The sequence below is a fragment of the Scomber japonicus genome, chromosome 18, assembly GCF_027409825.1.
Source record: "Scomber japonicus isolate fScoJap1 chromosome 18, fScoJap1.pri, whole genome shotgun sequence".
NCBI lineage: Eukaryota > Metazoa > Chordata > Actinopteri > Scombriformes > Scombridae > Scomber > Scomber japonicus.
This window is the reverse complement of record NC_070595.1, coordinates 10,357,551-10,370,586: the sequence shown is the minus strand read 5'-3', so window position 1 is coordinate 10,370,586 and position 13,036 is coordinate 10,357,551. Positions and strand designations below refer to the sequence as shown.

Sequence of the window (13,036 nt, the reverse complement as noted above, 5' to 3'; positions counted from 1 at the left end):
TGCACTCTTGCAAAGACATAGTGTGTTTTTTGTGGTTTGAATCAACTTTCAGTATTTTTAATTATGATATACTGTACATGTGTTTTGCAGGCTCATATTGTTTGAATCAGCAGAGAGGTGTTGTTGGCCAAATTATTATTTTGAGACTTCATTCATTCATTGTATAGCTTCATGAGAAGTAAAGCTTGTGAAGATAAGACCGATAAGACCTGTGACTACAATATATAGGCTGGGAATGTACTGCCTTTATCTAATTGAATATATTTATGCATTTTATATCCCATTTCTGCCTATATGGTTCCATAGAGGACACTAAATTCTACACACTGAAGTACATTTAACTAAAACGGTGGTCTTTTGACATTTTACTCATAACCCTGCTGTACTTCTACATATTTTACGGTGTGATATTCTACTATCTACTCCACTGTCAGTAAAGAAAATTGCCTTTTTTCACAGCAGACATTTTGTGCAAAATGTGTTCCTAATTACATGAATAATGGCTGCGTTGTCTCTCAGTACGTGACAGTGGTCCTGCAGTCATCGTTCATTTTATTATTGAAGCCTGTGCTTTCCTTTCCGTGACATCTTTGAAATATTCCTCCGCTTTCACATGCCGTCATCTTTTCGATGCACTACTCAAACAGACCACTAGATGGCGCGGGGAGCTTGGGTTGTCCTGGCCTCGCGCCATAGTTTGTCCTCTCCTGGCTTCACGTGTAGTCGTGCGTGGGGTGAAATGTTCTCTGCTGCACCAGGTTGTTGTTGTCGTTATACCCGCCTCCATAGCTGCCATTGGCCTTGCGGTGTGACTGACAGGCTGTCATCCAAGCAGCAGCGTATGGGGGCGCGGTTTCCCCTGTTCTTTACAGTACAAGTTGTTTGGACACATGCAGGCGTCCCCGTGATGCTTCCCGCTACAAAGTTGGTTAAAAGTGAGTGAAGTCAGTAGCTGAGAACTCACAGTCACAGTGACACTACTCCTACCGCGACTGGACCGGACTGGACTCTTCTTTCAGACTAAAGCAGATACTTATATCGTCCATCATGACAACCGCTAACCAAATGATTTTTGGAGATAAGAGCGACGTTCCAGATCTCCTCAAGTCCCTGGCTGACTATCCTGTCTGCTTCCCTGCATTTGATGACACAGGTAAGGAGACTATTCCCTCATATTCTGTCAAGCAGAGGAGTTCAGTTTGTTGTTTGACAATATAATTGTGTTAAGTACTGTAGGGCAATTCTGAGGTACTTTTGTTAGTATTTCCATGTTATACCTTACTCGTACCCCACCCCTTTCCTGTTTTAATCACTAACAATGCCTTCTCTTTTCTCACCGTTTAATTGTGCCCCCCCCCCCCCCAAAAAAAAAGAAACGTATTACTAGTAGACTTATTTCATTTATTATGTACAGTTAAATTGGCTCTGGACATAATAATTGCATTACTGGTAATGATTTTGCTTTATTATCAGGTATACAATAAAACTTTAATTATAAGTACACTTCTGAATGCAGGACTTTTACTCTTAACAGAGTATTTCACACTGTCACTACTTCTCTCTGTTATGGGTGTAAAGTATTATTACTATATACAAGAAGCAGACAACTTCCGTGCTGATGTCTGGGCAGCTTCAAAACACACACCCCACACAGCCCTGTTCCTGCAGCAGTCACTGTTAAAACCAACAGCTATTGAGTGGATATATTAACACATTGATTGCCGATCAGATGCATCTGATGTAGGGTCATGTCTCCATGGTAATGTGTCTGGCTGCTCTGATTGACTCAAAACATGCACTGGTGATCAAATGCAGTGATGTGTTTAATGTCTGTGGACTGTCTGTGCTGTTTCTCCATACACTCACAATATGTCAGGCTTCAACTGATGCAACAACACTGAAACAATCTTCACTCAAGGTTTCATCACATCATCAGATCATCAGTTTCTTTTATACACTCAGTTCTTGATGTATACTCTTTTTTTCTTTTGGCATTTTAGACATCAGCAAAGGTCCTGTATTTTAACCAGAGAGTGTGGGACCAATAGGGAACCTTAAATGACTCAACCACAGGGAGAGTGGGCCCCTTCTTGCTTAATTTTAAGATTTCAAGACATTAAATAAAGAAATGGCCAGAAATCTTTTATTGAACTCATCTAAAAATATTCAGCTTGCATAGTTTGGATGTTATTATTCAGCATTTGTATACACTCTGCTGTGTTATCCCTAAAAAGTGGCTGATACCCCATCTATATAATGTAATTCATTCTTCCAACTTCTACACGTGTTTATTATCAGTGATTTCAACACATTTGCATACATCACTAGATCAACTGTTATACCATCATGTCTGTTGCGCCTGCTAATAAGGTGATGTGACACTGATAAGCCGCCTCGCTGTCAACTCTTTCTTTTATTTACGACCCATAATCATTGCATATTGTTTTCGTCAGCCTCTTGGTGACACCCTGTTGTTTCATTCCTCACCTTCTTCTCGCGTTCAGCTCGTTTTTAAGCAGCGTTTTCAGTGTAGATTCTTTAAAAACAGCATGCTTTAATACATCATTATTATTTATTTTGACATGAATAAACACTTTTCTGCCACAGTCAGCACCAGAATATTTATCATTGCATTATTTTTCATGACCTTGTTACTGAACTTTCTCACCATGCATGCAACACATTCACACTGTGGTGTCTGTAAAAATGGCTTAACAGCAAAGCTCTGGCCTGCTATGGACAAGACACTGAAATAAAAAAAAACTGCTTCAATTTTCTTAGTTTTTGTGTTTTGATGAGATAGTATTAATGTTAAATACAAACAAAACTTATTCTCATTTATCCTGAAACAGAAGTTAGACCACATGGCCAACTCCTGTCTGTGCTGCTTCATGATGATAAATACATTTCCAGTAATGTGAACAGACACTAGAGGGCAGTGAGAAGTGTTCCTTCACAGGTCCGGCAGATGTTTGCAAGTACCGTGCACTCAAAGCAGACACAGGCACAATGTTTTTCCTGTTGTTATGAATAACAGCTGTGAATACTGTGAAGTGTTTTCAGCATGCAAAAGTACAAGTAAAGGCACCGCACATAATTCAAGGGATGTTTGTGGTTGTGGTGCTAAACACACACAACCAGACTAGCACATCAATATTAATCCAACAAACACAGTCTCACCACGTTAAGTACCAATTTCATCCTGCAAACTCAAAGCTAGTGCCTTCACTGGAAAATTGACAAGTAAGGTATACTCATAACAGTAAAAAAAAAAGATAGATTGTCCTATAACACCATGCAAAAATAAGTTTGTAGATGGCGATTTCTTGTGTACTAACTGCAAAAACTATAACAATTAGGGATACACCGATCAGTCCTATCAGTCCCAGTACTGAGACCTGGGCTTTGGGTGTCGACTCTACGAATCTGATACCAGTGTAATTAGTATGCATAGGGTTAGGTACTGCATGCCTCACTGTGTGGAAGAGTTTGGGATCATTCTACTTAAACCAAACAAATGCACATATAAATATAAATGAAATAAATTGTTATTTATTAAAATAATGATACCGGACACTAGATCGACCCATTGTCACTGATACCCGATCCAGCTATCAGTATCGGTATTCATGAATTTAATGGGAATTGACATGTAGTACCATATTCTGTGTTAATTAGTAGTAGTATGGAGTTAGGACACAGCTGTAGTCTATGATGCCAGCAGACTCTTAACATGACAGAAATGTAACATCTTTAAGCCTTGAAATAACATTTGGAATGCAACAAAGGGAGATACAATTCAAAGATAATATAATGTACAGTTACACACACACATATACTTTACACGATCAACTATACTGCATTAAAATCTATACCTTGTGTGTAGCATCATGTTAAACTGATGTTGTTATTGTGGTGAACTTGTGGGTGGGGGAGGGCAGTGTGGAGGTGAAGGGGTGGGGAGGCGTTCAGTTTGAACATTGTGTACATGAACCTAAATATCTTGCTGAAGAGAGCGAGACACACTCGCGCGCTCACTGCACGGATGCAGGAGAGGACTCACTGTCGCGTGCGATGTTGCGGCGCGTGCACGGAAAACGTGAGATGTTCCTCTGTAGGACTGCAGGCATTTAATGTGCAAGATTTGAACAAAGTGTGAAATAATAAGCTCATAGGACGACGTCAGTTATGAGTTTTTTTATATATAAAATATTAAAAAGAATACTTTACTTTATAGTTTAGTGACTTATAAACTGACGTGGACAAAACATTATAGCTTCATATAAACACTTAAATGGTAACAATAGTAATAGCTGGTAATAGCTGGTAACAATGGTAATAGCTGTCTGATCAAGGATCTGTACCTGCCAGCTGTTAGAAGGAAGAGCTCGAGCTCGCATTGGGCTGCACGTGCTTGAATCCACGCCCCTCGACAGATTGTACATTCACGTGAGAGCAGTTGGGGCGGTGGCACGTGTTTGGCCACGAGTAACAGAACAGAAACTCCTTGAACGAGCGCAAGGGGGCGGGTGTGTGTGCACGAGAGTTTATGCAGATGCAGACTCTTAAGTGTGCAAATGTCTGATTTCATTTACTCCAAATTGGATGCACTCTGCATCTTTTTCCTGCAATTTGCATGCACGATTAGTGACACTTTCCTCTTCAAATATATTCATATTTAGGCTGCACGAGACCATATGTTCTTGTTGCGGTGCACATTCCCCGCGCGTGGACTGCACAGTGTTTTCCATGCATAGAGTGAGTTTCCATGTGGACATTATGCGGCCAATGAGCCGTCGTGGATCCACCACACCGTCAAACAAAGATGCACACACATACACACTCAGGTGCTGAAATACATAGTCACGGACAGCGCGGGCAGCCAATCAGCCTCTACTATAGCCAGAGTGGGCGGGACCTGGACCCATGAATTTGTACGGAGCGCTCTCGGTGGACACGGAGAACACAAAAGACGACTGTGTGCTGTTGTTTTTGCGTCCTAAAACGTTTATGTAGACAAACAAGCCTAGAAAAGAGCAGAAGTTGTTTTTTTTTTAAAAACAAGAGACGACCATATTGAGTTTGTCTGTGTTGCTTCCTGTCAGACGAAGCAACTCTCGGTACCGCAGGAACATCGTTTGGTGTGAGATTGACAGTCAGGAACAATGTCTGGCAAAGCCGCGGTAGCAGTGGGACTTCAACCCGGCGGTAACGTTAACGTTAACGCTGCGGCAGCTCCACAGAAGTCCTACCCGTTTGTTTTAAAGAAGATTATGGACATTCCCCCTCCTAACATCCTGGAGGAAGGCGACGACGGTAAGAACGACACGGTTTAAACCCCTCGTTCGGTTTTCGACTTTGTTTCCGTCTGTTCTGCGAGTTTGTCTCTGAAGCTATTTAATGCGCACAAACTAACATGTTTATGTCAAGTACGGTCAGTTAAATTGGGATGAAATGACTTGGCTGTGAATCATGTGAGATTAGGACGGACGTGCCGTATGTTGCACGGCGCCAGTTTAATCCGAGGCTGCGAGGAAACAAAAAAGAACAAAAAGTTCCAACTCCTCTGTGCTGCTCTACCAGCAGCGCACACTCACTGTAAAGACACCTGAGGACAAAGACACTGCTGGGCTTCTTATTGCACATATTTGTCTGATGTTATTTGGTCCCTAGTTTGTGTCCTGGTGTTTTGTGTTCTTGGAGAGCTTGTGTGGAACAAGCAGCCCCCCCCCCTCCTCATATTTTGGTGTACCATTCCTCGTTCATTCTCTTGTTTCCCCTAAACCTTTCATGGAGGCATCAACTCCCTCAATTTCAATCGTATAGACAGACCCTCAGTTTGTTACCCACCTTTGTTAACCCCCTTTTTATTTTGTTAAATGTCACACCACTGCCACACCTCCTCTTTCCTGTCAATTTCCATCAGTTTTTCCTGTGTATGTGCACGAGACTCCTCGAATGGACCCTTGTAGTCATGTATGCACATTTCATTCACAGCACGCATGCGTTTATTTAACTCCTGTTCCCCCTGTCTTTAAATGCAGAAATCGAGAAGGAGAAGCTGTGCTCATCTGAGGATGTGGAGGGAGCCAGTGCCGTTGGAGGTTCCAGAGGAGGTGGCAGCGGCGGCGGAGTATCAGCTTCCCTAACCCCAGCTATTTGGGAGAAGACCATTCCATACGATGGGGAGACCTTCCACTTGGAGTACATGGACCTGGATGAGTTCCTCCTGGAGAACGGGATCCCTGTGAGCTTGGAGGAGGAGGAGCTGCAGAAGACTCTGACCTCAGCGGGAGGCAAAGGCAAATGCATCCCCAAGGTTATTGCTACAGCCACTATTACTCCTACTCCAGCTACTGCTGCAGTCTCTGTCTCTGCCCCAGCATCTCCCCCCTCGGCTACCGCCACCTCGACCGTCACCTCGGATGCAGAGGAGCCAGTGACAGTCACTACACTGCAACCAGCTAAATTAGAGGAGGAAGAAGAGGAAGAACAAGAAGAGGAAGAGGAAGAGGAAGAAGAGGAGGAGTCTTTGCCCGAGGAGGCAGCACCAGTTGAAACAGTGGAAGTAAAGGAGAAGAAAACAAGTGAGTAATTTAGATTTATTGGGTTTATGTTTGTTAAACATTTGGACAGCTTAGGGGGATTCTTTGTGAATGTGTGTTTTTGTTGTTTTTTTACATACATTTAGTCTTTATTTGTGATAACTTGTTTTTATTTGTCTTTTCTGTTCCTTATTATACTTGTTATTTCTTACTTAAGAAATAGAATTCCTTCAGGCACAGACTCTGACATGATGTATTTATAAGCTGAATACTGGACACTGAGGCATACCTTTCATTTCAGCTGCAGCCTCTAGTTGTGTAGTTGTACTATGTAGTTTAAGTTGCTCTAACCATGTAGATGCTGCTGTAACATGAGCTAAGAACAGCATATATAGACACAGAGCCAAAACACTGACCTGTGAGCACATATAGCCTTTATATATTTGGCACGTGACCTCTAACACTAGTCACCACTGTGACCTGTTAGTGTTTCATGTCTCCACATTTTCCCCCAAACTAAAAGTTGGTATCGTCAGGGCTTTGTTGAGAAAATATCTAAGCTCAGTCCTAATCAAAATGCAGTGATCTAATGCAAAGCAATTTCTCATTATACCTGTAGATCGTAATGCTGGCGAGCGTAGGACACCCTCCCCCGTCGACCCAGATGCCATCGAAGTGGACATTAATTTTCAGCCGGATCCCACAGACCTGGTCCTGTCCAGCGTGCCGGGGGGAGAGCTGTTCAACCCGCGTAAACACAAGTTCTCTGACGAGGAGCTCAAACCGCAGCCCATGATCAAGAAGGCCAAGAAGGTGTTTGTTCCTGAGGAGCAGAAGGTAGGCTGATGTAATCATTTCTACAGTGTATATCAGGCACCAAAGAAACAGTAAATGTCATAGTAACCAAAAGCTTAATATATAGGGTGACAAATGACATTAATGCCTTCAGTCAGGGCATGTGGGCTTACTGAATAGTGTTGACTATGAGATCCACAGTCACAAGATCTCAACCTAGCTAAAGGCTTATGGGAGATTTGGGAGTAACATGTTAAAATCAGATGTGAAATGTGGTATTAGAGAGAGTAGACAGTAGACAGCCTTAATTGTGTTTCAGGGGACATTTAAGGTACAGCTCAGTGCTCTGGTCAGTGAAGATTAAAGCTTTTGCAAATAGAATGATGATTTGTTGTTTGTGGATTAGAGACCAAAGATGGGGGGAGGGTTGAACAACACAGATGTTCATTTGTTTCAAATCCCTCACTGGTCAACCACATCTCTACCATTCCTTTTAATTTATCTCTTTCTCATTCACTCTCATTCCATTGTCAGGATGACAAATACTGGTGCAGGAGAAAGAAGAATAATGTGGCAGCCAAGCGTTCTCGCGATGCGAGGCGGCTGAAGGAGAACCAGATCACGGTGCGCGCCTCCTTCCTGGAGCGGGAGAACGCTGCGCTGAGACAGCAAGTGGCTGAGCTGCGGAAAGACTGTGGTCGCTGCAAGAACATCCTGGCCCGATATGAGGCTAAGTACGGCCCGCTGTAAAGAACTTAGAATAAAATCCAAGAAATGTCAATGAGACAAAAGCAAAACTTCCTTCCCCGCAGAATTCAACACAGACACAAATACCAAGGGAATCAAAATTTGCACTGTTGTCTTTGCTGACCTCCAGTCACTGTGTCAAGCTCCAGCTCGACCTGACGCTGGAATCTTGGATACACACTGGCAGGCAGCGAGGCAGTCTGGGAGCGGTGGTCACAGGAAGGCCCGTGGAGAGCGCCTGGCTCCTACACTCTGAAAGGAAGGGGACGATACTCCCATGGTCAAACACACATGGAAAACATGGTCTGTTTTAAAGACGATTTTCTCAAAAATCAGGAAATATGAAAAGAGCAGGTTGGTACAAAAGAACCACAGGCTTTTAAATACTCCACAATTCAGTTTTTATCACTGCACAGCACTTCTTCTTAGTGGACCAAAGCATGAGTAACGTTAGTCGTGTATTTAGAACGGTGCACACTTCCCGTCCCTCACTTTTCCTGGTGTTGCACTTATGTTTGTATCTGTATGTCCTTTAAAATACTCCGGCTGAGGCTCAGAAGAAGGATGATGATTCATTCATCATGTGACAGGAGAGCAACAGATGAATACAGGAGCAGAAGGGAGATTGACAGCTTACTTCAGCCTGAAGATAGGGGAAGCAATGACCTTAGGTCAGCAGAGGAGAAAGGGAGGAGAGTCTGTCAGTGGCGTGATTCAGTCACAGTTCTTCCTTCTTGTAACCCACATGCACGCCTCCGTGCACACAAAAAACTATTTGTGTGTATAGCCATCTCCCTGCACCACATAGATGTGCGTAACTCAGTGTGTAATCCATTTTTGCACTTTTTCTTTAAAAAACAAACAAAAAAACTCAACACACATAGTGTGTAAAGATGATAGCAGTGGCAGGTGTCTACCTTAACCACAACCAATGTGGGAGACGCAGTAGCTTGTTCAGAAAAAAACATGCATGATCCACAGTTTACAGCTACTGTGCTTCAATTTCCTTTTCTACTAACCTCAGATCAGCTTCAAGAGCCCCACAACAAGATTTTATTAAAGAAGACAAATTTGGGGTTTTCTGTAAAATATATTTTTTTCTTTAATGTTGATGAATGAGCAGTCCTGCAGGTCACTGTCAAAGGCTTAGGTTTGATGATATCCAGGGCCCTCACAGGTGGAGGGGTATGTTTATATGTAGGGATGTTTATTTTACTACACACTGCAAGTAGAGGGCGCTAGAGCCACTGCGTGCCGAGTCATGGTGTAGTGATGGCTGGATTGTGTGTTTGTTTTTTTTCTCAAAGATTTAGCCAGGCCCAAGGTTGACTGCTTCTAAATCTTGTAAATAAATGATTGTCTCACAGTCGTTATTTCCTACAACAGGGAATCAGACTGTGTGTTTTATTATTAACCCAATGCTATTCCTTATATTTGCCAAATAGTCAATGAGTGCTGTATTTATTCTGATGGTAATAATGCATCTGTTGATTGTGATGTACAACAATATGTCAGATTATTCTATTTCCTTTTGAGGAACAATACTTCAAATGAAACCAATGACTAAGCAGGGACTTTAATGGGTAAACTGTGCTTTTGGATGTTTGTTTTAAAAACAGATTTATATGGTTATATGGGATTCATTTTCTCTATATATATATCTATACAGTATATACATGTGTCTAAACATTCAGAGAGTAGGGCACACTCTTATTTACCTCATCCAACACTTCCTATTTTGAAAGGTTAAGAGTTCAGCAGGGCTACACAGTGGTGTTGGTTGAAGCAGACAGCACATAAAAAAATGCAGCTTGGTTCCATTTGGCAAAAACCTCAAATCAGAGTTGATGAATTGAGTTCTTTTTTTGCCAAAGCAGCTGAGTCTGTGTCTAAATTAGTAAATACGTTACAGACTGTTATAGGACTCTATATCTCAAGTGTCTTTGGCTGATGCAGATTTTGTGATCGGTCAGCTTGTGCTCATAATCGCCGTAATCTTGGAAAGAGAATATATGTGGCAATAATACTCTGTTATGTAATGCTTGTTTTATTTCAGTGATGATGTTGTATGTAAAATTGCAATGGCGTACTAAATAGAAAAAAAATGCCCATTTGTGCTTCCAGTTTAGATCCTATGTAGTCTAGGATCCTAATGCATGAAACCCAGTAAAATCTGTCTTGTTTTTTTATGTTGTTTTTTTTTTTTCTTTAATATTTTACACCAAGTGTACTTATGTCTGTAAACCATCACTGAAAACCAGACATGTTTTTGGATGGGTAGATTGATGGTCTGTTGTACAGCTTTGTCTCAGGATAAAGCAGAACGTCTTGGCCTCAGTGACTTGTATAATAGCACCCCTTCTCTTTGTGCAGTCAGTGCTTGATCTTGGGGCAACCATCAGCTGAAAACGGCATCTTTTGATCACTGTGTGGATTATTTTCTACCTACTAAAGATTGATCTATATCTAGATACACTGGACCAGTTGGTGCTTTTGTGTTTTCTCGATAGATTCTGTGTTTGTTTCAGTTTTTCTGATGGTGTAATATAACAGACATTTCTTAGCAATGCGTTTGATTTTGCATCGACATTCAGACTTGACATACACTGCATTAAGCTGTTTCTATATCAGTGTAGTGGAAGAATGCAAAATTGTAGTTCTTTTTTTAACAGAATTAAAATAGTTCTGAGCTGATTAAAGGTACTGGTTTGAGTCTTTTTAGCAGACAATAAATCAAGGTCATTTATAAAACAGCATACAGTATGTAGCAAACCTTGTTTTGATGCGAAGCGCCTTGTGGAACTGGCTTATAACTCTCAGACTCTCAGCCTGCAGGTCCTACAGGTTTACAGGAAAACAGCTGCAGCTTTCACACATGCAGATGTGACATTTTTGTCTCCACCTACAGACACCAATGGTAATTGCAATTTTAAAAACACCTGCACCAGCTGTAGGAAATATTGTTTTAAGGTAATTACACAACATATTGTCATTACAATAATGACAATTGAATATTATTATTTCACAGTAACCTAACATGAAGTGTTATCTTGTGCTTTATTCATTCATCATCAAAAAAATTGATAAACCTTGAGCATGCAAGTGTTAATTGTTTGTATAAATAGTCACCTGTTCAGAGAGATATATTTTACCAGTTAACAACAGCAACATCTGGATGTTAAAATTCATAAAACATGTAAAATGATATCACACTCAGAATATGAATTAAAAAACAAACAAATGCAGCAGCACTGCTCCACCAGCAGCTGGCACATGTCAGTCATTTACACCATTGTTTTCTTTACCTCTAGATACGCATTTCTACATCTGCAGGTTTGAACATCTGTTTGCAGGTTCTGGTCTGAAACAGCTGGCACTGGTTTTGGGTGCTTCGCATCAATGACGTCCTTGTTTACTATTTAAAAGTAGCTACATTACTCCTGAAAAGAATATTTAAACGTCTCTATTGAGAACTATTCTAAAGTTTGATTTGTTTTGTGGTGTTTTGCTTTCTTTTTCTCTTTTTTATATAAACATATGTTTTTGTTGGGTGTTTTGTATTGTCCTAACCATGTACAAGATACATGAAACTGCAGTACTGTGTCCTAACTGTATCTTGTATCATGCATATGAAATAAATTGAGATTTAATGACATGTGGACTCTGACTTTGACCTTGCCTGAGTCACAGACCAGCTGCAGCAGCTCTGATGGGAGGCACGCTGCTGCTGCTGCTGCTGCTGCTACCGCTGCTGTGAGACAAAGAAACAATAGCAGCACAATTTGTGAACAAATGGAGGCGTCTTCTTTATCATTAACCTCATCTTTGCACACATGCACAACCTCAAATGCACATATAACACAAACCAAATGTATTTTTCTCCCAGACGGTTTGTTTTGTTTTGTTTTTCTTTGCATTGTCCCTTCTCGCCTCAGTCCTGCTGCTCATCAGTATTCCAGAGGAGTAGGAGATGTTGCGTAATGATCACATCCACACACAAGGGAGCAGCGTTGCGTAACAGCAGCAGCCTCAAAGACCAGCAGGATGGGTGTGTGTGTGTGTGTGTGTTGGGGGAGTGGTTGTGGTGGAGGGTGGAGAAAGGAAAGGGAGGGACTCTGGGAATTGGGAGGGAAGACAAGGAGAGGAAAGGATCAAGTGGTAGGAGGGATGTAGGGAGAGAGGAGAGGAGAGGGGAGGGGAGGGGAGAGCAGAAGGGGGTGAAGGAGAATGGGGTGGAGGGTGGGGCTGAAGTGCTGAGAGAGGTGGGGAGAACAAGATGGCAAAGGGATGGATGGAGACAGAGATGGAGGAGAACAGGGATGCAGTTGAAGAGCGAAGACATGTGAGCCGTCAGATGGAGGGAGGGAGGGAGGGAGATGGGATGCAGAGAGTGGATGATGAAGATGTGGAGGGGAGCCAAGGAGCAGCCCAGCCATGCATATTAATGTCACACCACTACATGTTACTATAGAAAGCACAGACCCTGTGTGTTTGCTTCACATGAGCCAGCTAACCTAACAGCATGGCTGGATCCAACAGAGACACTAAGAACACAGCACAGGACACACAGACAGAGACTGAGACACACAGACAGACTGAGACAGACAGACAGGGAGCTGGATGATGAAATGTAAAGTAATATCTGCTGGGATGAGTCCAGTTGAGGTGGGTGGTGAGCAATCTGGCTCCTCAACATTTGAGAATTTCATCTTTCAGCTTTGAATTATTGATCAAAACATCACTTGAATTTGTTTACTGGAATAAGAGGACGCTCCGGTGTTTCAATCTGAGCCCCTCTCTCTCTCTCTCTCAAAGCTGGGATCTACTTTTTCATAATCTTTGATCTGCAATATGTTCCACATTAACCGAGTATGACACACACATGAGCACTAAGAGGTGGCTTTATCTATGAGCGAGCGGAAGAGTCACGTCACATTTAGCTCTCGTAC

At 42.0% G+C, this 13,036-nt stretch overlaps 1 protein-coding gene across 2 annotated transcripts; it reads left to right on the top strand.

The window, feature by feature from the left end:
- Positions 1-994: 994 nt before the first annotated feature.
- Positions 995-11,733, top strand: tefb (TEF transcription factor, PAR bZIP family member b). Of its 2 annotated transcripts, none has more exons than XM_053338684.1 (4): positions 995-1,153; positions 6,045-6,587; positions 7,165-7,382; positions 7,875-11,733. In XM_053338684.1, exons 1-4 carry the CDS (start codon positions 1,048-1,050, stop codon positions 8,088-8,090), a joined length of 1,083 nt encoding a protein of 360 aa, XP_053194659.1. In that variant the 5' UTR covers positions 995-1,047; the 3' UTR covers positions 8,091-11,733. The 2 variants fall into 2 exon arrangements, with proteins under 2 accessions (XP_053194659.1, XP_053194658.1); XM_053338683.1 differs by lacking the exon at positions 995-1,153 and adding an exon at positions 4,980-5,316.
- The last annotated feature ends 1,303 nt before the right edge of the window (positions 11,734-13,036 follow it).

Bases quoted from the DNA above. Each gene is read 5' to 3' on its own strand.
- tefb (XM_053338683.1), top strand. From the start codon at position 5,166: ATGTCTGGCAAAGCCGCGGTAGCAGTGGGACTTCAACCCGGCGGTAAC. The intron at 5,317-6,044 runs GTAAGAACGACA...CTTTAAATGCAG, and splicing joins CCTGGAGGAAGGCGACGACG to AAATCGAGAAGGAGAAGCTG. The intron at 6,588-7,164 runs GTGAGTAATTTA...TTATACCTGTAG, and splicing joins AGTAAAGGAGAAGAAAACAA to ATCGTAATGCTGGCGAGCGT.